Raw genomic sequence first — 24,360 nt, forward strand, 5'->3', positions numbered from 1 at the left:
TGATCGCATTAGCTTCCAAATTCACCCTATTGGGGCAGGGGTCACCGGGGGGCGGATACCGTCTCCCTGAGACCCCACTAATTCCCGGCCCGCATACAATTGCAGCTAAATTTGCAAGCCCTCGCTAATGAAAGTGTCGCCATTGATCTCATCGACCTCGAAAACTATGGAATTGACACTAATAACGGTCATTTTGGATTACTTTTACATGTTTTGGATCACCCCCCCCCCCCCGCTGACTCCCGGCCCGCATGCAATTGTAGCTAAGTTTGCAAATCATCGCTAATGGAATTGTCACCATTGATTTCAGCGACCGCGAAAACTATGGATTTGACACTAATAACGGTCATTTAGGATTACTTTTACTTGTCTCGGTATCCGACCCTCCCCCGTGTGACCCCCGGCCCGAATAGGGTGAATTTGGAAGTTAATGTGATCAGAGTTTCACCATTGAGTTCAACGACCGCGATAACTATGAATTCTACAGTAATATCGGCCATTTTCTACGACTTTTACATGTCCCTGTAAGCGCCCCCTGAGACCCCCTGGTTCGAATTTTGAAAAAATAAGATTCGTCGTGATCTGGGACCTGGGCCAAGGTACCCCTGACCAAAATTTGGTAACTCTCGGTCCATTCGTTTGGTCCCCAGGCCGCATACAGACAAACAAACACAAACAAACAAACTATTTATTTTTTATATTAGACTAGATTCTTGCAAATTATGCCAGATTTTCATATTATCTTTCCGAACTAATTTTAAAGACCAGCTCCTACTTATTTTTATATATATACACAGTATATCTATATATATGTATATAACAAACGCAGGAATTACCCCCTAAATAACACTCCTGGAGGACCCCTTTCTCAAAAAATTTGCTGGGGAAACACTTGTAGAAACTTGTTTTCGTGCCGGACGATTACCGAGACCTGATGAACCAAAAAAAGAAAAAGAAAAAACTCCTTTTGCGATCGAATTAAAAAAAATAGTTCTCCTCAGGTTAGTATTCACTGAGAATATTTTTACAAGATTTAAATATGATGGGTAAATCAGTGGGCTTTGAATACATCCACATCGTATCCACTGAGTTGCGACATTGTGTACCTCCAGACATGGGCGGCCGAAGAAAATTTTCTAGGGGGGCATCTTCAATGTTTGCTATATTAGTCTGGTATTTAATATGCATGGTTTCCTATATTACGTATACATTTTCGTGAGCCAGGGTGGTAAATTCCTATCAAATACGGAGATTATGAAGGAGCAGATCTACTGTACAAAATATAATAAAAACATCTCTTTCGGATTTCTATCATCCCGCAGTCCAACCCCGAGACGGAAACATAAGAGATAGGCTTTTTGTTTTTAGACAAGATAACGTGCCTAGCGAGTGCTTTACATTGTGAAGATTATATTAGTGAAAATTAAACGAATATAATGTTACAACTTAATATACATACTACTAAATGTTGAGCTCCCTGTTCCTATGTGGTTAGCGTATGCGCATTTGTCGAACGAGGTTTGATTCATGGCAGGAGCTCATGTGTTTCAAATCCGACATTAACTGTACGCTCACGTCTTGTAGAGCTTTGCTCCTGAAAACGACGCTAAACTATAATCTAATTTAATATTACTAAATATTAAAAAATAATGACTTACCAAGGTGACGTCAATTTGGCAGTCATCAAATCAATTTTATACTTCCACTTAATCCAGTGGATATTAATGTAACAATTACAAGTCACACGCGCATATAAATACTCAGAAACAAGCACATACACACGTACACATACACAAATATGAACACTTCAAATCTATTTACATGTGGTGGACTGCGCTGCATCAAGCACTGTTATCTTCGTCATCATCTTCTCATGTATCTGCATTATTTGATTCATCGACAGCTTTGTTATTTGTACGCATAATTCATTTTTGCATTTTCGGGAGGGTTCAGGGTTCTTTCTTCATTTAAAGAGTCGGTTCTCTGTATTGGAAAGAGAATCAGGGGAGGAAGGGGGAATTTATAATTTATGAATGGATAACATTTTAAGAAATATATACAAAACATGCCGCTTCCGACGCAGCACTGAAGCATTTCTTTTAGCGGTGTACTCTGACGAACATACCCCCTCCCCTCTCAAGTTGTAAAGTGAGAAGGGACAGAAACATCCCAGACACGCAGGGTTCAGTTGACAATAATAAAACTATGGGTAAATAAACATCTTGTGCAGAGTCACGTTTTGCTTATTTTTGAACATTTCTGTGAATTCAACAATACAACAGCGGAAACACTAACTGGTTTTATTACTCCAACCATCGCTTCAACTAAGGGATAATTCCCAACGGTCAGTGAGCCATCTAAATTTTCGTTCTTTTTCTGTTCTCCAGAGGAAAGAATGAGAGTTTGCCAAGATGCTAAAGTCAAGATGCTAGATGCTAAATGGGAATGAATTATGCTAGATCTAGCACCAAGGCTTCGATATCTACAGAAATTTCTGCCAAAGCATACAAAAAAAAAACAATAGCACAATAGTTTCGATAACATCTGTGTGGTCCATCGGTAGGCTACACATCCTGTAAGAAGCTCAATCCAAAGAGTAGTTTGGACTGCACCCGTAGCCGGCTAACAAAAGACTCGTAGCCGGCTTGTATAGATAATTAAATTCAAATTTTCAAGTATCCATTTACTGAATGCCCATATCGTGTATGCATGCATTATTTACTATTAAATAAAGTACACACACGATTAATTATGTCAGTGATAAATGGTGTTTATTGAAAAAAAAACTCTCCAAACAATCAAGATTAATCTTAGACTGGTGAAATGGTTATCCTTCGTTTTCATTATCATTTGTCCATGAAACAAACGCCTGACAGACATACAACCCCTATATACAACTATGTGATGTTGGAATATATAACTCGTAGAGTATGATGCTTTACATTTTCAAAAATTTCAGTACTTCTAGTGAAATGAAATCTTGAATTTTTCGTCCCACGGTTATGCCGGTTAGGCTAAAGGAGACGGTGATGATAAGAAATGAATGAAATGGTGGAATGAAGAAAGTGGGAGGAAATGGGAGAACCCCGAGAAAACCCACGAGCATGGTGTTTGTCCACCACAAAGTCCACGCGTCGCGATCTGGGATCGAACCAGGGCCCCAAGCACCGGAGATGAACGCCCTACCACTGAGCCACCGCGCCCCCACAGTACTTCTAGTGTACCCTTATAAATGTAATAAAGAACTAATGGCCATGTTTTTTTTTAAATAAAAATATTCAATTAGAACTGCACAATTTACACAAAATTTGGAATCGACAAATGAAAACGGCACGTTTCTAGCACTTGTGGGTTCGAGATATCATTGTTAAAAGGATTGGAGACAAATATATAAACTTTTCTGTGAGGAGAAACATATACGCGGAAATCTAGTATTTTAATATATAGATAATAATTGGAATAGTTTTATTTTGGAGTGCTATTTTTTAATATTCGCAATATTGAAATTTTTGAACTTACATTTTTCGCTGTTTGAAAAAACGAGATATCATTACTAGTAAAATTAACCTAATACGAACATATTTATTTTTTTCAATTTTTCCGGAAAATCGAAAAAAACGTTTTAAAAAAAACAGGTTCAAAATTTCCGGAAATTTGACAACACTAGTTCAGACACACTTGTATATTGCCCAGCATTAAACTCTGATCTTAGTTCCGACGCAGTTCGCTGCCTGTTCTGTTTTACCAGTCTGCCCAGTCTACGACGTTCGACATCTGTAGTGAGGTGAGGGGCGCCCAACCCCTCGACATTTGGACGTCTTTTCCCCTTGGTTTCTCCACTTGTTGAAGACAATCACCACAGGACTCCTCGAACACCTGACAAGTCATGCAGTTTCAGAAATTCTCGTGCCGAGTGTTTGTGAGCGAGTACTTTCTTCAAAATAATAATAAAAATTATAGAAAAATTTTCGAGACATTCGAGTCGAGTCGAGATTTTTACCAGCTGTCTCTACTCGACTCGAGTCTCGACTCGAAAATTCGAGTCGAGAAATGTTTGACTCGACTCGTCTCGAATTTTACAAAGTGTGTCTCGACTCGTGCGCATCCCTATATGTGGTCATTTTGAGCTTTTTATTCTTAGCACATGTGGCATGGTTTACAATAGTACCGTGATATTTAATTTTGCCATCAACTACAAGAATTTATTTTCCCAAAGTACTTGGTTTTTTAGGTGACGCAATTGCATTTTAATACAGTCCTCAGCGTGTTGGACTACAGGGAAGGATGACATTAGATTTCAGAGGGTTTTTTGGAGACAGAGCTTTTCCTTATGCGAGGGCAAAACCATTGCTCGCACTGAAGATTTTATTATTTGGCTGCACTTTTACTTTTTTTTACAATATGTTTTAATATTATGAGCACTATATACTGGGGCAAAGTTTTATATTGTAGGCATCAATGCACTGAAACTTGTTAAGTTGTTGGTGGCTGCTCGAAGCTCTGAGCTTATTTACTTTTAGCTTGGCGCGTTTATTACAGGTATATTACTAACAGGAAGGGGTGAGTTGAGTTTCTTGCTCTAAACCCAAAACTCCACTTCCGAGCTCAAATCGGGAATTTTTTTCTTTTGATGGTTCTTTATCTATACATATATGTATCTCTAGGCACTTTCACGTGCATTTTAAACATTATCTGTCTTAAGCCGGTTTTAATATTGAGTGTCGGACTTTGGCGGATATCTTTGTCCATCTCTCCTCTGTATTTATATTTCCTCACTTCCCAATATTAATTATTAGTTTCAAGAATACGCTGGTTAACCACAATTTTACTCTGGCATTATGATGTCCGCATTTCATTTTTTACTAATTTGAACCAGATTTATTTTATTTCGGCGTGCCATTTTAAAAGATTTTTGTCTACTGCTCCTGCAGTACGTTTTTTATGCAGGTTTTGAATTTTTCTTTTATAATCCCTTGTAATGCAGTTTCTTCCCATGTGCAATCATTGTGGTAATTTGTTTGAATTTCTTTCATGCCTTCATTCTTTAGGTTGGACTGCTTTCTAGCATACACGCTCTCTCTGACCATCATCTCGAACCCTGGGCCACTAGTTAAGTCCTAATACACCGATGGTACGGTGAATTGAATGGTAACGAAGCTGGTACCATTTAGGTTGTATTTAGTCTGTTGATTTTTTGCTGGTGAGCATTGATAGGGCAAACTTGTTTTTTTTTGGCTAGTTGTTATTGGGCATTTTTTGACATTTAACTTTTTTGATAATACCCACCCGTACACCATACCGGCCCCTTTTACTCTTCAGGTATGTATATTTTTAGTACTGCTATCTTTATTATATGAGTTGAAGCAGGTTCGATTTACGTCGTTTTGCCAGTTTTTATAACTTTCTTCCTGGCTAGACCCGGACTTAACCTGACTGATGTGGTTGCCATGCGCGTCACTAACATTGCATTGATAATTTTGATGCCGGAATGATTTTTTATTTATGCATTTGGGTTTTCCCCTTGGCATTGGACTTGTGAGTGTCTTTTTCTTTGTATGACGACCTTTTCTTGTGAAGCTTGTGCTGGTTATTCCCTCTTTTGTATGGATGACCACATTCTTTTTCTCGACGTCCTTTATGTATGTTTTGTGACTTTACATACTTTTTTAGTTTTGGCGTGACTTATTTTTTCTGGAATTGTCCTTTCTTGCAAATTACGCTTCACCTTGGGAGTCTTCAAGGTATAGTGGGCTAGTTGCAGGGCTGTCTGTTGGAAAGTGGGACTTTAATTTTTTGATTTGAATCCTGCTGAGTTTGGTGCTTTAATGCTTGCAACTGCTGTGTCTCACAGCTGGCTTTTGGCACTGTTTGTGTAGCTGGAGAATTAATTTTAATAATTTTTTTTGTTGCATTGTGAGAGACTGTTTATGGGCCACTATCCTTCCTTGCAGTTTTATTTTGTTCGGTTTGCCTATGCTTTTAATTTAGCATACTTTCGTTTAACGTCATGCCTCAGCTGTTCCTGCTTATTTTTAATTTGCTGAATACGCCGTAACTGGTTGTTTATACTCTGCGCCAATCGTTCTTTGGTACGAACGGCCTGCTTACTGAGACACTCTTTTACTTCTCTTAGCTATCTCTGTTGACTCTCTGTGTGTTTACTAAGGCTCTCTGTTAATGTGCTTGTAAGACGTTTTTATAACAGTTGATTTTGCTCGTCTACATTTTTCTTGAGTTTTTTCCAGCTGTCGAACCTGCTGTTACTGGTTTTGGTTTTCCTCTTCTATTTTTTTGTGAGATTTTTCTTTAGCTGTTTACTTCGTTCATCCAAGAGGTGAATTTTTTCCAGTATGGCTTGTGCCCATGCTGGTGCGTTTGGAATTGTTTTTTTTTTATTTACATCACTGCCAGAAGTATGTTGCTACTTATGCATTTTCTCCGTTTTTTAACGTCGCTCTGCGAGAGGGACACTCCAAGCACTGATTTGTGGAATTTATTTCTTTTTGCCCTCGGTCACAGCCGCATGTGGAGCCAGTTTGTTTATTTTCGTTCGACGACATATTTTTTGGTTTTTGACGTAAAGTAGTAGGACGCAATTGTGGCATTTTAAAATAAACTTACAAACCTAACGTATTAATCGACAGGAACTAAGTGGCAGACACTCACAACTAAACTCATACACATGCAGTTTTTAAAAATATTAAATTTTTACAGAATGAAAGCAAACAATCTTTTAAAAAAATCATTCCGTAGTATAGCTAACACACTTATATTTCTTCTTATCCATCAAAGAAGTGGTACTTTGCTAAGGATCACCCATTGGTGACAACATAACTCTCATATCACAGCGCTTAATAATTATTACTAGTTACAATAAAAATGAAACTAACGCATATACTAAATTTTAATAATAAAGTGAATATAAAATACTTAGCTTACACAATATACTTAGCACTACTAATACTACGTTCTTTAACTACGTTCTTTAACATACTAAGAACAAAAATGAATATATAAATACATGAAACACATGATAGAGATTCTAATATATATATATATATATATATATATATATATATATATATATATATATATATATATATATATATACTGTATACAAACATATACGTTGAATTACAAAAATAATGTGAATTGGTATCTCACCTTACGATTTTAATTTGCTTACCTTTCTTTTTCTTCGTCTTTATTACATACCTATTTTTAACGAACCAATCCAATGCAGTATGTCATCTTTTTTACCCGCAAAACAAACATATGGATAAATACACACTTTTTCTTAACTCTCCTGCAAAAGAATGTAAAGTGCAAGGGGTAAACGACGTTCTTTATTATGTTGTTCGATTCCTTGAGCTCTCATTTTACTAAAAGAATTTTGGATTTTTATCTGTTCTATTACTTTTTATTATCATATTAAACATCAAACAAATAAACTGTTGTTTTCTTCTTTTCATCTTTTTTTAGCCAACGTACTAAATTATATTTCTCCTGATTTCAATATCATAGCAACGTTAAAACAATTAAAGTTTTCGTTTTTTTTTAATTCATCATCACCAAAAAATATCTTTTTCAACGCTTATTATGTTATATCATCTTGAAATATTTATTCCATTGTAAGCCTTGTAGTTTTATTCTTTCATATTACTATGGACAACATTCTTCTTTCGTCTCTCCTGAAAAAGAAAGTAAATTGGAGAGAGGGACAGAACGTGTTCCGTTCTATATAGATTGGGTGGATTTTCTTTTTTCTTTTTTTTTTTTGAAAAAAGATTTTTGATTAACACCAATAGTGACGGGTATAGAACCACGATTTCTATTAATTAACTAGTTAATTTTTTGGAACTAATTAACTACGTTTCAGGTCCCTGTTCGGGCGCCAAATTTTGTAAAGAGAGACTATTATAGGAAATCAAATTTATGATGAGATAAATTTGATTTTGATTTTTGAGAATGCGTGTGTAAATTATTATGCTGAGATGCATGTAACTCATGGAGAGTTGAAGTTAATGCCACGGGGCTTGAACTTTAGGTTTTAAGTTTAAAATTTACTATTGTTTTTTGAAAGATAAGAGAGAATGTAAGAGCGATATGTTAACTAATATTTACTCTACTCTTTTCCCCAAAACGGTGTAACCAGGGCGCTAAGAAAAAGTAAGTGCGTAGTTATTACGAACATTCGGTATAGAAATCACAGGTTAATTTTGCAGAATATCCACATGCTGCAAAGCTGAAAGAAATATGACATACTAGTTTGGTACTCAAGAGACAGGCTGTGCTGACTATTTTACATGCAGCAAGTGAGTTTTAAAAAAATTGCAGAATGAAATAAATGTTTATTTTTAAATTAAATGAAGAAGAATAAATTAGATTGTTAAACCTGAAACGGTCAGCTCAGCTAGTCTTTTAATAACTTGGTGCTACGATAAAAAAAAATTATTTATCAAATTTTGGAGAGGGTAGAAAATTAAAATCACAATGCAACAAATGACAACTGTTACATGAAATTTAGGTAACAGTGATAAAATTTATTTTTAAGAATTTAAAAATGTTCAGTATTGTCCTCTGTGTTAGAGAAGAAATATCTCATCTAGTTCTTTTCCATGTGGTAAGGTGCCAAGAACCGACGACACGTTGCCACGTTGCATAGCAATATATATGCGTTGTATTAAGAAAGATGAACGAATTTAAAATAAATTTAAAAAAGAAAATCATAAATTAGTTAACAAAATAACAATTACATGAATTTCTAAAAAAAGAAATAAAAGATTTTTTAAAGAATTGAACAATGTTTTCAATCCCTTCAAATAAGAATATTTCAGTAACCTGCTTCTTCTATACTGATTATAATTTTATTTTGATGCTAAATTAGGTATTATTCACGAAATCTGAAGGATTTCGGCTTCCTGTTTGTAGTTTTACTATTTTTATTTTTTCATAACATACTACAAAATCAGAGCTCTTCTAGAACAATATTATTTTGACAGTTTAGGACAATTAAATAAACAGATTAAAACGAATTTTTTGCTTTTATGATTTGTAAACATAATAGCGAAATTATCGTTTTCAGCAACTATAAAAGTAGTCATTAAGCACAAATGATATCAATTAAGGAGAGTTATAAAAAGAAATTGACGAAAGTAGAAAGGAATGAGTTATCGAGAGATAATTAGGTAATTTTGAATTTAGAAAAAAAATATTTTTTGACTTGCTAGCAAGATGAGAACAATCACAAAAAATATAGAAAATAAGATAGGACAGACGTGCACTTCTAAAACCTTATTGTTTACGCATTGGTCTATCTGGTAATTATATAAGCAAATTTATTTATACATATTCAAAAAAAATAATTATATCACATCAAGACAATACATTTAATAATTTTAATTATATGTAATAATAATATACGGAATTATTATTCACATTAATACATACACAGAATATATATATTTATTCAAATATTCGTGCTGATAATTATGGAAGTTAAGCGAGCATTTGGCCACGTACTCCATGGAATGTCGAAATTTGAAATTTTTAGATACACTTAAAAATAATTATTGATTTTGTAGTTACGATAATTAGGCTGGATAATATTTGTGTTTCTACATATTTCTTTCTCCGGAATATGCCTAAGCCTAATATTTCGAATCTAAACTAATTTAATTTGAGTCACATACTAATTAATAATTTGATGCCGTAATATATACAGTATATCTCATTTTCCTTATTTATTTTTTATCTATCACTCGGTCTATATAAATTACGTACGGTGGGAAGTAACTACTATCGTGTTGTGATTATACCGTGTTAGGCATCCAACACTACTCTTATTCATGGCTTATATAACCTATATATATATATATATATATATATATATATATATATATATATATATATATATATATATATATTGTTGACACATTTACCATATCTTTAGAAACAGTAATGCTTAATATATTGAGCCTACAATTACATACTTTTGAAAAAGATGAGAACTTTTTTCTTTGCAAGTAATGCACATTCAATAATTTAAATTTGATATTTTTCCAACACTGAATTATTAAAACGAATACAAGTACAATTGATAAATTTATGTTACAGTAAAAATGTTGCAATGCTGACCTGAGATATGAAACCGTTATTATTTGGTATTCTATTTGCTAACTTTTTTTACACTAAGGCATAATTACATTTTTAAATATATGCCATTACGTTAATTGATCATGGCAGAAACTCCAATTATACTTTGCATGGTTATAATAATGAAAAAAATGTAGAAAACTCATCCTGGCTATTGTATGTAATTTTTTTTTAAAAAAAAAATCAGTTTATAAGTCGTTCAGTATGTCCAATGACAGAAAATTTGAATGGTGATTATTATTCCGACCTGATGCTAAACATAATTTATAGATGAGCGGATGGGATCAGCCAAAGTACTTCGGCTTTGAATTGTAACAAGGGAGAAAAATGTTTAAAACTTCTCCTACCTTTTTGCCGTTCCCTTGCATCTTTGGATCGTCCACTATAGATGTATTTACCTCCTCATTGATGCAAATCCACCGCACTACACTGCACACGATGTCGCTCCTGCTATTCACTTCACCGTGGATCATGGAAGTCCTTCCTTCATAACCCGACGGCTGCATCTCTGGCAGATGAGTCTCTTTTGATCGTCAAGCTACCTCCTCTCGAGACGAGGATTCTTGGAAAGTTTTGCTCCCCAATACTGGAATCTCCTACTGGTCGTCTAGTCTTTATTTATTTTTTTATTGAATTCTATCGCACGCCTTCACTGAGTTTCCTCGTACGGCGCTAATATAAGCGTGTTTGTTTCACCACTATGGAGTGGGAATGTAACTTTGCCACTGCACTACGTTATTGCTTACTACGTCGTTTAAAAAAAATCAAATAATGTTTAGAAAAAAATTGCGAATGATATAGGTTTTATATACGTATATAAATATAGATTCTATATATAAAATGGTTCTGGACCGAGTAAATGTTATTTAAGTTGTCACGCGGGTTACCGTTGCAAAGCACCACTATAATTTACTTAGCCAATCATTCTTATTTTGCACTTTATGAACACAAAAAAAAATATGTGAACGAAATGTGAGAGTGTCGTCTTGAGTGTGTTTTTGAAGAACTACGATGTTGCACCAACTGACTTGCCCGAGTGCTTTTCAACGAGCTCCAAACAAAATCTTTTTTTTTTTTTTTTTTTGAAAATTTAAAAATTAGAACCCCTCTGTGTTAGTGGCTGGTTTATTTTAAAAGAAAATCCGTTGTGAAGGATGGCGTAGTTTAGAGTAGATGACCATTGTCCAGTTTTCTGCTTTCTTTAAAAAATACGTTTTTCAACATAGGTGGTGTGGGTGGTGTGATGGCCAGAGTAAGGGGGAATGTTTCAGGCACTTCTTCGGTGAAAGTGGGTGGTCGATGCAAGGCAAACGATTCTCGGAGTTTAGGAAAAGGGATGTTTCCTTATTTTAAAAAAGAGAAAAGAAACCTTGATTCTGCCAGAAATAAATGTTCTAATATAAAATAATGTTGAATGTTATATATTAAAAATACACAAGAATAATTGCTCATGGGAGCGAATGTTACAGCAAAGCCTGTGATTCACATGTGTCTGCAAACTACACCCAATGCGAATTAGCGGTGTTGCACATGGCGGTCAACATGTTAACGTTTTGCAAGCGGAAGGAGATGCTGATGAAATGACCGTGTCGACAGCTATTGATATGTGTTATACAGCAGTCAGTTGCTATTGATGGTACAAACACTGATTTATTGGCAATTATGATAGGACGCTCAAAACCAGAAAATCACTTGTACTTCGTAAAAGCAAAATCTACCACAAAGGAAATTAAGTGTTACGAATTGGGATGATTAGTAAGAAAATCGAGCCACTTTCCGCTCCGATACCTGGATTACATGCATTAATAGGCCTTGATTCAGCATCAGTTCTTTTCAAGAAGTGTAAACAATCTCACTAACTCTCTTTAACGGTAAAAATCAAGACACTGGACTTATAATGGCTAGACGAGAAAAATTCTTTGTGAGACTATACGGAGGTAAGGAAGTGAGGATCTTGATTCACTTCGATACAGATATTCAAAAAATTAAAAATTAAAAATAAAAATAAAACTCTTGAGTGGCTGTCGTTGTTAACCACCTTTGATCTCTCGAATCTACCTCCATAATCTGCAAATGCCGGACAACATTCACTGAGATCACACCCGTCAAGTCCAGGTTTGGTCTAGAAAAAAGCTCGAAGCCACAGAATGGGGTTGGTATGTGAAAAATGAAAAATTGTTTCTAGTATTAAGATCTTTTCTAGCGGTGCCTGATGAGCTCTTGAATCAAATTAGTTGTCGATGTAAAATGTCTCTTCACAGTGATTGTTCCAGAAGATGTGAATGTCGAAAAATGGACTGTCCTACACTAAATTCTGTAAACATTGCAGTGGAATGACTTGCATTAATGCTCAAGAAGTTATTTCTGATGAAACAGATGAAGTTGTTGACGATGTCTTATAAACTACACTTGTAGTTCTATGCAATTATGAACTATTATCTCAAATTATTTCTAATGCATCCTGCGTTATTGTAAATGCATCTATTCATAACAAGTACATCAAACTATCTAAAAGTTTAAAAAAAGTACTTGAAATTACAATTTATTATCTACAAATTGAGATGACAGTTATATTTACAAACAAAAAGAAGAGGAAAAATAAAATATTTTACTGCATAAAAATTTCTTTTGAAAACTTAACTTAGGGTAATAATTAACAGAGAGTAACCCATTTCATTTTGCGTAATTAGGCGTTTAGAAGATATATATATATATATATATATATATATATATATATATATATATATATATATATATGTTCAAGTTACAGGAACAAATGTGACGGAGTAACGAGTTCTTGTGCTGCCATCTTCAGACGCCATTTTGAGCATGGAGCCGGCGTGGGATCGATGGGGACTTTTAATATATTTTAAAGTTTAGTTTGAAATACCGATACTGAGAAATTCAGCTTTCATTTAATTAGTCCGATACGACCCTTATATTTTTCATCTTTCCTGGAGTAGCAGTCAAAGTGGAACACAAGGAGCCCTGCGGAGCTTCTAACCCATTCCTACTACTACTCCTACTACTACTTTTCCTCCTTCTACTACTACTTGTACAATGGAATCGTATAGCAAAACTGCAGACATAACTCAAATAAATAACTTTTTTGAGTATTATTTTTTTTAAATAAAAAAATCCTTGGCCCGAGTTTCAACCCACATCAAAAGCAATTATAATTACTAGCGCTAGTGCGTTCGGCCACGAAGACCGCCAGTAACAGACATTTGATTTCTGGTATATTTATGATACGCGGCGAGAAACTAATCCGTGTATTTAGCTCCTGTGAGTAGGGTCGAGCGTGTGGTGAATTTGTCTACGGTTTACTTTGAAAGCCTCCATTTCAATTTTTCATTTGTTTCTGTTTACTTACCTCAGATGAGAATCTCTAAGTGAAAAAAGAACTTGAGGCACTTTTGGATATTGATATCTGTAATTGTAATAATAGCAATAGGACTTACACTACAACTTGTCTTTGGGGACACACAGCCTGTGAGTTTTTAGATGAGCTAAGTACTGAAAAAAAATACATTTTATAATCATTGTAATATATAAATTATTATATAAAATAATTGAATGTTATTATGTGTGCCTAACCATCACCGCCAAATTGCAAAGTCAAATGAAATGAATTTTGGTATACAGCCCTTAATCCAAACTTGGATGTTATCATATAGCTTTCATTATAATAATAACCTAAGGGATAGTGGGGATACGAATTTTTGCGAAAAAAATGAGTATCTCACAAGCAGTTCAGCTTACGGAGCTGAAATTCAGTATATTAACTCTTTATTGAAAATGAACAGAACGCCTCCTAGATTTTTTTAAACTTCCCCTTTATGTGGAGGGGCGACATTTTCTATATATGGTAAATTAATAGTGGGTTAGTTTGTAAAAATAATCGAAAATGATCGATATTAGTTGAGAAACAAATAATACCGTACTTCGCGTCATATATCCATATATGCTTATCATCAGGGGCGGATCCAGGTGGGGGAGCGGAAGGTTGTAATACTGCTACTTAGAGCTACTTTTAAGAGCTCCCAAATCTGTGATGGGTATTATTTATATATAAAATAAGAAAGTTTCCTCTTCTGGGGGGGCATGGCCCCGATCGCCCCTGATCCGTCCCTGCTTACCATGTGCTTTGCACTATATAAATTGCTGAAGCTATATGGAGCGCTAAGAGCATAGGGTATTGAACCCATAAAGTTGTGAGAAAAATAGACATAAAATTTGTAATGTAACCTTCTGTACGTTGGTCTACTTACCTTGATTTGGGACTTTAATAATTCCATCCGTTCTTTCACTGAAAAATATCGATAATTCAACAAGGAAATAATTAGACCATGCTAATTGAATCAAAATTCATCGTTATTTTACCCATGACAAGCACATTACCATTTTATATCGTAAAAGTCAGATCCATCCTTATTAAAACAAAGCAATGCTTGAGCGATTGACCGTAGAAATTCAAACTCTGATTAGTTAGAATTTCACAACCTGGTTTTATTACAAGTATAAACTCATTAGTCGGTAGAGAAAAGGCAGTGGATCATGTGTCAGAGTTGATGACGATGTGTTTTGATGGGTCAGCAGTGCATGGAGGGTGGTGGGTCAGTGAGTCGTGGGTTAAGTTTTCATTGGCACATGCCATCTCTGGTCGGTTAACTGATTTCGGTTCGGTTTAAGCTTGAAACAGAATGTCCGTTTATTTCAGAAAACGAACCGTAAAATGGTTTAGATTTGTTTGAAAATAGACACTATATTGCCACTTTTCAGAATATCCGTATATATTTTGGAAAAGTTGCAAACGATATGTAATGGTTTCGTTTTAGATTAAGGTATTATGAGTCTGCTGTTTCACTTTTGAACGGAATTACGATTTCCCATGTTTTTTTTTCTCTCTCTATATATATATATATATTTTTTTGTGTGTGTGTGTGAAAACACGTTAATGAGGAATAGAAAATACAATTGTTTTTCGGTTCGGATTGGTTTGAGTTAACAGCTTGAAAGTGTAACATTTACGTTTAATGTCCCATGATTATACCTGTTAGGTTGAGGAAGGATACGATTATACCAAGTGAATTATGTTGGACGAATTGGTGGAATGAGAAAGTGGGAGTGTTTCGAGGAAACCCACGAGCACGATGTTGTCCGTCTCAAGCTTACTTGCCTTGGGAACGAACCCGGTACCCCACCGATCAGATAGTTTAGTAGACGGAGTCTCAGTTTCGATTCCCGGTGGGAGACCCTTGGATATATTAAATGTCCTTAATGTATCTGTGTTTGTGTCTCTGTCGTTAAGGTTACTGGAAATAATTGTAAAACGAGAAAAACCGAATATAATGGCGATAAGTTACAGAGATACTTTCGGTGAATCAGAAAAAGACTGGTCTGAGACACCAGTTCTATTTAATGATTCGAATTACTCTTAAGATCACTTTCTCCTTTACGTTCTTGCGCGTTCATAAGTCTTTTTTTTTTTTTATTTAAATTTAAATTCTCTGGACTATAGTATTTTACCATGACCGAAATCAGTTTAATCGTTAATAAAATATTGGAATCGTAAACGTTTGCAATTGGCTATTTACAGGAGTGTTTCTGGACTCTTACTTGAAAGAGCAGTCTTAGGGTAGTGGCTTGAGCATTCGTTTCATAATTTAGGGGTCTGAGGTTCGATTCCCGCTGAGAAAATCAAGAATAATTTTATAATTTACAATGTTGATATGTCTGACGTATAATAACATGAATAATAGTCAATTTCTCTCGTTCTTCCAAGTTAGAGTTGAAACGACTTCCTTCTGGACGTCACAGTCTACAATCTCGATTCGTTCTCTCTGAAAATTTAGCGGTTTTGCAAACAATTCATAAGGTATGAGTTATAAATATGTTTGAAGCGTTAGTTTCATTGTGGGATTGTTTCTAACGTAAGTTCTTCCACTGTTACTAGAAATAATAATAATATTTTCGTTCGCCATTTCGAAGACTTTCCATATATCTGTTCAACCAAAATCTGTAAATAAGAACTATTCTTTTTTATATTTGTATGTATATTTTGTTAAAATATTAATAGAGCGCATATATACTCCAAAGTCTTTTACCCAAAGAAAGGGTGTTACTATGTATTGTGATGAAAACAAATCCTACTTAGTTTCTGTTAAGGCGTCCGAAGGTTCGATTTTCGTTTTGTCAAGGAGCTGACAACTTTTTCCCCTTCTTTTCTTTCCAAGGTATCTGTTTTAAGGCAATTCATCCTTATAGAGAGTCCAAAAACTTTCTTTTCATTTTCCTTAACTTCAGTATGCTTACTTGCATTTTAATAGAAAATAATATTGAGGTCTCAAATATTCAGTAATAATAATAATAATAATAATAATAATAATAATAATAATAATAATAATAATAATAATAATAATAATAATAATATAGAGGACAAACTCCGTATGATGACAGATTGTATTAAAATCTGTAAAGTTGCCCCTAGCGTTAGACAAAAGTTAAAAATAGTCGAGATTGGAGAGAAGTGTCAGGACCATCAGGATATACCCTCTGCATACGTCCCTACAGCTAACTAAATGATAAACGGAATGTTTTTAGACAAATTTCATGTAGAAAGTAGGGTTACTGAGAACAAGAGCCATAAGAAAATTTGTTTTTAAGTAATGGTTATGCAAGCTAAGCTACAGAAAACGTAGATGATGAGAATGAAAGAAATATTGGAATAAAGAAAGTGGGAGGAAGCGGAACCAGGGAAATAAGTACAGTACCTACACATGCGGCGTTTGTCCAGCACAATATCCACTAGGCAGGAGCTGGATAGAACAGGGTGATCCATTAAATTCACAACTCTTCATTAATAATAATAATAATAATAATAATAATAATAATAATAATAATAATAATAATAATAATAATAATAATAATAATAATAATAATAATAATAATAATAATAACGGTATTAAAAGTTTGAAAGTTGCCCTAAAATTTGGCAAAACTTACTTAAAAGTAGGGATTTCCGGGAAGGGGTTCTGTACCTTCAAGACCAACTACCCAAATTTTAAACGAAAGCGTTCCACACAAGTTTCATGTCTAAATTATTCTACTGTATGTTTTAAGGAAAATAACTATAGTAAAAATAACTGAATATCTCTCAACAGTAAGGCATATAATAAACTAATTATTTGGATATGCATAGATAATTATACAAGCTTTGCTACAAAAATACCTACACAGATCATAATCCAATGAGCTCTGAAATACAAAGTAAAAAATAGCGTATAGCTTATAAGATTCAGTCTACAGAGCAATTGTTACTTATAGAATGGATATACACTATTTCGAGAATCAAGACAAGACGAGATATGTTTACGATACTTTTTGTCTCGTCTCGATTCTCATCTCCAAAGCGAGACGATAATTTGAGTTAGCCTTGTCCCGTCTCGAATGAATAATGTTAATTTTCATGTTATTTTGTTTTCTTTTTTACTTTTTTTTATTTTCATATTTTCTTATGTTTGACATTTTTTTAGAAAGATAAACAGTAAATTCTGAACAGTTAGTTATAAAAGGAAAACTTCTTCTAATCATTTTCCAGGAGGTAATGTGCCTAAAATGGAAGCCACATTTCCTCGCTGAACTGCTATGCTGATACGTTGTATAAGAAAAGTAGTAGCCCGCTTGTCACCAGTAAGGTGTGCAATACATTGTCTACTTCTTTGATGAAATTGAGCCCTTCGAGGCCCCAAATGTCGCTCGATTCAATGGCTACGGGCACGAACATATATCTATCGAGCAGATCATTATATTTTCTTCTTTTCTCGCATTCTCTGTGGGCTGCAATAGCTCCTTCTTGAGATGAAGAAAGAGTGAGATTAGATGATGCGAAAGTGTCAGAGCAGGTGAAATCCCAGAGAAGAATCCTTCCCCTCTTCCATGGTACCAGCGTCATACCATCTGGTCTTTTGCCATCAGATCTGTTACACCTCACAGGTTCACGAACAGATGGAACTTCCGCCAATGTGAGTGCTCTCCAGATAATGTCATTCCCCGTTCGAATGCCTCACATGTCTTCCGGAGCTACTTATACAAGACAGACGTTGTAGACCATTCTGCTTGACTGATGCATCACATTTAGAGCAGTGTTGTGATTCACAGATGTCTACTCCTAGGCGAAGTGCAACTGCAATACGAAAACTTTCGTTTGGAAGGCAGTCCTAGGGTGTGTGAAGATAATGCCTGTAGCCAAGCACCTGAAAATGGAGATGAGGAGGCGAGAAGTATAGCCTTATCCTCTTGACTATCTGCTTCTTGTAATAACACTGATTGATATAATTAGATGATTGGCTTGTCCCAAATTGATTGCGAACTTCTGTTCCTTATTTCAGGAGGGATTAAACCAACTAGGTTAGACCAGTCAGATATGCAGTCTTGGACATCGGATTCTAGGTGAGGCTCATTCAGTTTGTTGAGGAGTATCTCAATGGTATGCCGGGAGCCATAGAACGACGCTAAAAATGAAGAATACGCCAATTCGACAACCCGACGAATACCAAGACCTCCAGAATCAACTGGAAGGGAGGCCTGTATCCATGTGTTGCTATTTAGGTTACAGTTGAGTAACGATTCCAGTCCACATTTCAGAACGGTGTCAAACTTCTCTAGTAAATCGAATTCATGCCAAGAAGTACAACAGCGTAAAAATTAGATTATTCTTGGTATGGAGCACGACGCACGAAGGAGATAAAAAGCTGAATGTGTGGAGACTAGCAGACGTGACAAGAAAAAATCTAACTTTTTAGTTTTCTCGACTAACAAATTACGTGTTGCCTCAGGTGAAAGGGCTGCACCAAGTAGAAAAGCTGACGAGGTTGTGATAAGTTGTATTCCCGGTGGTGAATTTTTAAATTGTGAATATAACACTTCCATTTGATCTTGCGAAATTCCTAAAAATCCTACTTCACACTTCATAAAATTTAAGTGTAGTCCGATGTCTGCTGCCATAGTTCGAATATTTTGTAGTTCACTTATAACTGTGTTAGGATCTACTGCTATGGTGCCATCATCTAAGTACTAGATATTTAATTCAAAATGAAATGAAATGAAATGAAATCTTTGAGTTTTACGTCCCACGGTTATGCCGGTTAGGCTAAAGGAGACGGTGATGATGAGAGATGAATGAAATGGTGGAATGAAGAAAGTGGGAGGAAACGGGAGAACCCCGAGAAAACCCACGAGCACGATGTTTGTCCACCACAAAGTTCACTTGGCGGGAGCTGGGATCGAACCCGGGACCCCAAGCACCAGAGGTGAACGTTCTACCACTGAGCCACCGCGCCCCCTATATTTAATTCAGTGTTAATCCTAGACACTATGGACTGAATTGTCATGGCGTTTTGTTTGTTTTAGAAACGAGATGAGAAATTTCTCTTCTTGTGGACAACATTAAACAAAACCGAAATATTCTTGCCAAATGTCACGTTTCTGCTTGTAATGGTATGACCTGAGCGATAATTATCTCCTAGTTTTTAATCTTCTAAGAGATAATAATAATAATTATTAGTTAATTATTATGCTATTATTATTCCTGAAGATTTGATAGTTCAAGTATTGAAACATACGAGTATTCAAATATCTGAAGATAATAAAACATGTCATCGCCACCAAAAATTCTAAAGTAAGAAAGAAAAATACTTCCCCGACGGAGATTCGATCCAAAAAAAATAAATAAATAAATAAATAAATAAATAAAATAAACTCCAGATTACTGATCGAGCGTCTTGACCACTGAGTCACAATCACTACGTTATAAATGATTTGTCTTTAGTGTGGTTACGTTAGGTTTCTTTGCGTCCGCTTGGAAAGTTGTATGTTACTTTTCTTCATTTCGAAATTCTCACGTATTTCTTTTTCTTTTCTTTCTTTCTTTTTTTATCATGATATAAGTCAATAATCTTCGGCATACTTTATATTAATAACTTGAGTTGTTCTTAAACCTTTGGTTTAGAAGTTTGTTTCTTCACACGAAACTACAGGTATGACAGGTTTAATTCTCATACTCTGCATTTGTTTCAAAGCAGTCGCCACTATCTGGTCAAAGACTTATGTCCGCCACGATACATACGTGCTAAGGTTGTATATGTGCTAGTTTAATTAATGATTCTAAGGAGGATTCTAAGGTATATTTATCTTAGGTTAATTAAGGGTTCTAGTTATAAGGTAATAATACTCGTTAAGAAAATTATATAATTTTATGTCCAACAGTGTTGCAAACCTCCCTTTTACCATTCTTTACTACTCTAATATAAACTGATATTTGAAAGTGCAGTGTTGCCAACACTAAGCACATTTTAATAACTTTACACTCAAGAGTATATATCAGTGTTTCAAACTGAATTTACTTGAAAATTTTTTGTTTCAATTCAAAACTTGGTCACGCAACGAAATTATGTTAATTACATTGGGACATGAAATACAAAATTTCTTTCCCAAGTGATGCCGAATATCGGCTAAAATCCTTACTGAAATGTACTTTTAATGTCTCTGCACTAGGGGGAGGTCCCTAGCAGATTCAGTCAGCCTCGCTACGCCACTTGCGATCATATTGTTATCAGAAATGAATGCACATCATGGTAAGTGTCCCAACTACGTAACGGGACTATAGTCAACTGTGATGAATGAAGCAGTGGTTGAGATCTCCTTTCGTGTCGCTAGTACATCGAACACTTGGAATTACAAATTTCATTTGTGGTTTTGCCTGTTATACCTATAATACTTTGAACCGAGAAATATCAGTACCAAACTAGGAATCGAACTAGTGTCTACTTCCACGAACGCTATGTTCATTTTCTTTACGCATGACTTTAATGTTAAATGATTCTCATACCGACAACGTTTCGATTCAATTTTATGTGGTAGGAGGATGGGAAGAATTTGATCAAACCCTTCACATATGAGTATTATTTATGTAAGAAGGACGCGAATCGAACCCAGAATTTCATAATGAACAGCATTAAAGTAAGCTATTCTCAGTTAAGATGAGAAATTTTGCAGACAAAAAAAAAAAAAAAAAAAAAGAACTTTTCCAATTTCCATAAATTTTCTATAACTTACGAAACAGTACATACCGCATGGCTCACTAAAGGAATAAGGCGACATAATCACAAATACTTCTGCAATGTACTTTTATTTCATTCTTCAAAGTAACTGTACGGAAAAGTCAAGTATGTTCGCAAAATTTGTATCAGAAAGGATCCAAACTCAATATGAGATAAATTATATTAAAAATTCTAAACCAATCACTGAAATTAGACTAAATTTACAGAAAACTCGAGATTTGAGCGTGGCATCTTGGAGCTTGAAACTAGTGATGGATAAATTCCCGGGAAAATATTTTTCGGGAATATTCCCGGGAAAATTCCCAAAATGGGAATATTTCGGGAATTTATATGCAATCACAAAAAATGCATTCTATTAGGATATTATGATTTCTAAGTTAAATTTGTTTCTTTATCACAACGTATTATTACTATTATTTCCAGGGGACTCTTTAAAATGTCTATTCTGAACTATATTATGTTATTTTATTAATATTTTATTATATTTAGAGAGTTATGTTCTATGCAAGTAAATAGGTGGGAAAAATGGTATAGTAAGTCCACATACTTTTACACCGCTATACAGTTTAAATTTATATGTAAGTGGATTTTCTAAACTAGATTCTACTACTGATATTATGGACATATCGCATTTTTAAATGATATAAACAAATTAGTTTGGGTAACTACCGGAAGACACATGTCTCAGCATTTTATCAACATTTGCGCATACATTTTTATGTTGACAATATTTGCAAGATACTGACTTATCTTTATAATATTGAATGTAACATTGCCACACGACCTTACGACCTTTCTTCCTACCTATTTGTCGAAATGTCATGCGTTAATTCACATATAAGAGAAGTCCGAGTACCTCTTGAGAAATTCGAGTCAGAGACAGGAGAAAGACCGAAGTCTATTATTAACGGTGGTTCGGGGTATATTGATGCTACTTCACTTCTATTTCTACAGAAATTCTGCATTACTTTACAAACTGGTTCCTTTTAATCATTTGTAAATTAGTTGTTTTGCTACTTTATAGTGCAAATTGAAATGAAACTTAAAAAGTCATATTATTAGTTATATAAAGTACAGTTAAGGAATTTTAACTTTTTTAACCTTCAAATTATTTAAAACCTAGAAGCAAATCATAATAAATAAAAATAAAGTAATTAGTCATATGGTTCTTATAATTTGGAAGATAAAGTAAAGAAATGGAAATAAATTCCTTCCCGGGAATTTATATGCCAGGGGAAAAGACCAGGAATATTCGCATTTCTTATTTTCCTTCCCACCGGGAATATTCGCACTGTCCATCACTACCTCAAACATACTCCCTGCGTACGTTTCCGGGGAAGTCTTTTAATTCAACTCACCAGAGACTTCCTGAAGCACAACTTCTCCCTGCTGTTCTTTCCCAATCTTCTCAGGACTGCAATTTAGAAATAGTTTTCATGAACTAAGCATTTTATTAACTTAAAGTAACAATTTATAAAATTGCATGTTTAAATTAATACAGTTCAATCTACTGATAGCTTATATGTAGGATGAATTAGTTAATACACATATAATACTAAGCAATTTTTTCATAAATCAATATACATTGTTATAATGAAAATTTAAAATGAAACAGTAAATATCTATTCTTCGGTACTTTGTTCCCATAATGTTCGGCAGGTAGTACTAAATCTTCTGCTTTCAAAGGCTCCAACCTGTCATGTTATGTCACTGTCTTGATGTATGGTGCAGCATTCATGCTGTAATTTTTCATATAAACCTATGGACTGTGAGCTGTCTCTCCATACTCCTTGCTCGGTTGCTACATAAATTGATGCACCAATGATGTCTGTTTTTGCTCCTAACCTCCCTTCTCCGCAATTACAGAAGAAAGACTTCTTCTAGCTCTTTACTAGTGGGTAACGTTCCCATTACAGCCGACACGTTCCCACGTTGAATGGCTATGCTTATGCGTTGAATCAGGAAACTTTTTGCTCGATTATCTCCTGATTTAATTGATAGACAGTGGCCGATTTCTTTTATAAATTTGAGGCCTCCTTCTTCCCAAGAACCGCTAGATTCAATTGCTATTGCGACAAAGCAATAGTTGTCGAGTAGATTGCTATATTTATTCCTTTTTTCTTTCGCTCTTCGAGCAGCTACGAGTCCAGCTTGTACTGAGGCATATTGTAGGTTGGAGGGGGCATAGGTGTCTGAACATGTGAAGTCCCAAATCAATGCCTTTCCTTTCTTCCAATTCACTAATGTCATACCATCGGGTCTTTTTCCGTCAGATCGGCTACATCCAGTCGGTTCCCTCACTGCTGGGACTCCTGCTGATATTAATGCTCTTAATATTATATCATTTACACTTGAATAACGTGGGTGTCTGCCTGCGCTGCTTTTGCACGACAAACCGTGTAATCCTTTTTTATCTACAAAGGTGTTACAAATGGGGCAGTGATGTAGTTCACATATATCTGCTCCCAACCGTAGTGCAAATGATACTTGGAAACTCTCATTGGATAGATGTAGGCCCAGAGGTGGTGATGATAGAGCTTGAAGCCATGCTCCGTTTTCTGGAGACATGACCGCCAAAGGTCTGGCCTTATCTTCAATGTTATTTGTAGTCTGCAATAAAGAAGCTGCTTGGCAATTAACGATGGGCTCGTCCCAAGCCGACTGATGTTACGATTTTCGAGAGCCGGAGGGTCTAACCCAACAAAATTTGTCCATTTAGCTATGCAGTCCATCACATCTGGATTGGTGATTTCGTCGTTATCCCATTGAAGAAGAGAACTAACTATTTGCCTTGCACCGTAGAAAGACGCTAAAAAAGACGGAATAGCCATATCTGTGGCGCGACGGATTCCAAGACCTCCATTTTTGACTGGTAAAGAAGCTTGTATCCAAGAGTTGTTATTAAGAGAACAATTGAGGGTGGATTCCAGACCAGTTTTAAGAGTATCGTCCTACTTTTACGTCATACTAAGCAATTATTCTATACTTCGTAGGAGTAACCAGAAGTATATTAGTACTCGTACTCTGAAGTTACAGAAAATTTTGTACGAAGTAAAATGCAAACGTTCTCAGATTAACAATAATA

General features: G+C 35.0%; 1 protein-coding gene across 2 annotated transcripts in view; it reads right to left on the minus strand.

Moving 5' to 3' along the window:
- LOC145684748 (uncharacterized) overlaps positions 1-24,360 on the minus strand; it is a 1,464,901-nt gene that overhangs the window by 326,115 nt on the left and 1,114,426 nt on the right. For both annotated transcript variants that reach the window (XM_081757122.1, XM_081757121.1), the window contains one exon: positions 22,634-22,689. In XM_081757122.1, the coding sequence (XP_081613248.1) occupies positions 22,634-22,689 (56 nt within the window). The remainder of the gene's footprint in view (positions 1-22,633; positions 22,690-24,360) is intronic.

The sequence above is a fragment of the Thermobia domestica genome, chromosome 5, assembly GCF_964235325.1.
Source record: "Thermobia domestica chromosome 5, izTheDome1.hap1.1, whole genome shotgun sequence".
Taxonomy (NCBI): domain Eukaryota; kingdom Metazoa; phylum Arthropoda; class Insecta; order Zygentoma; family Lepismatidae; genus Thermobia; species Thermobia domestica.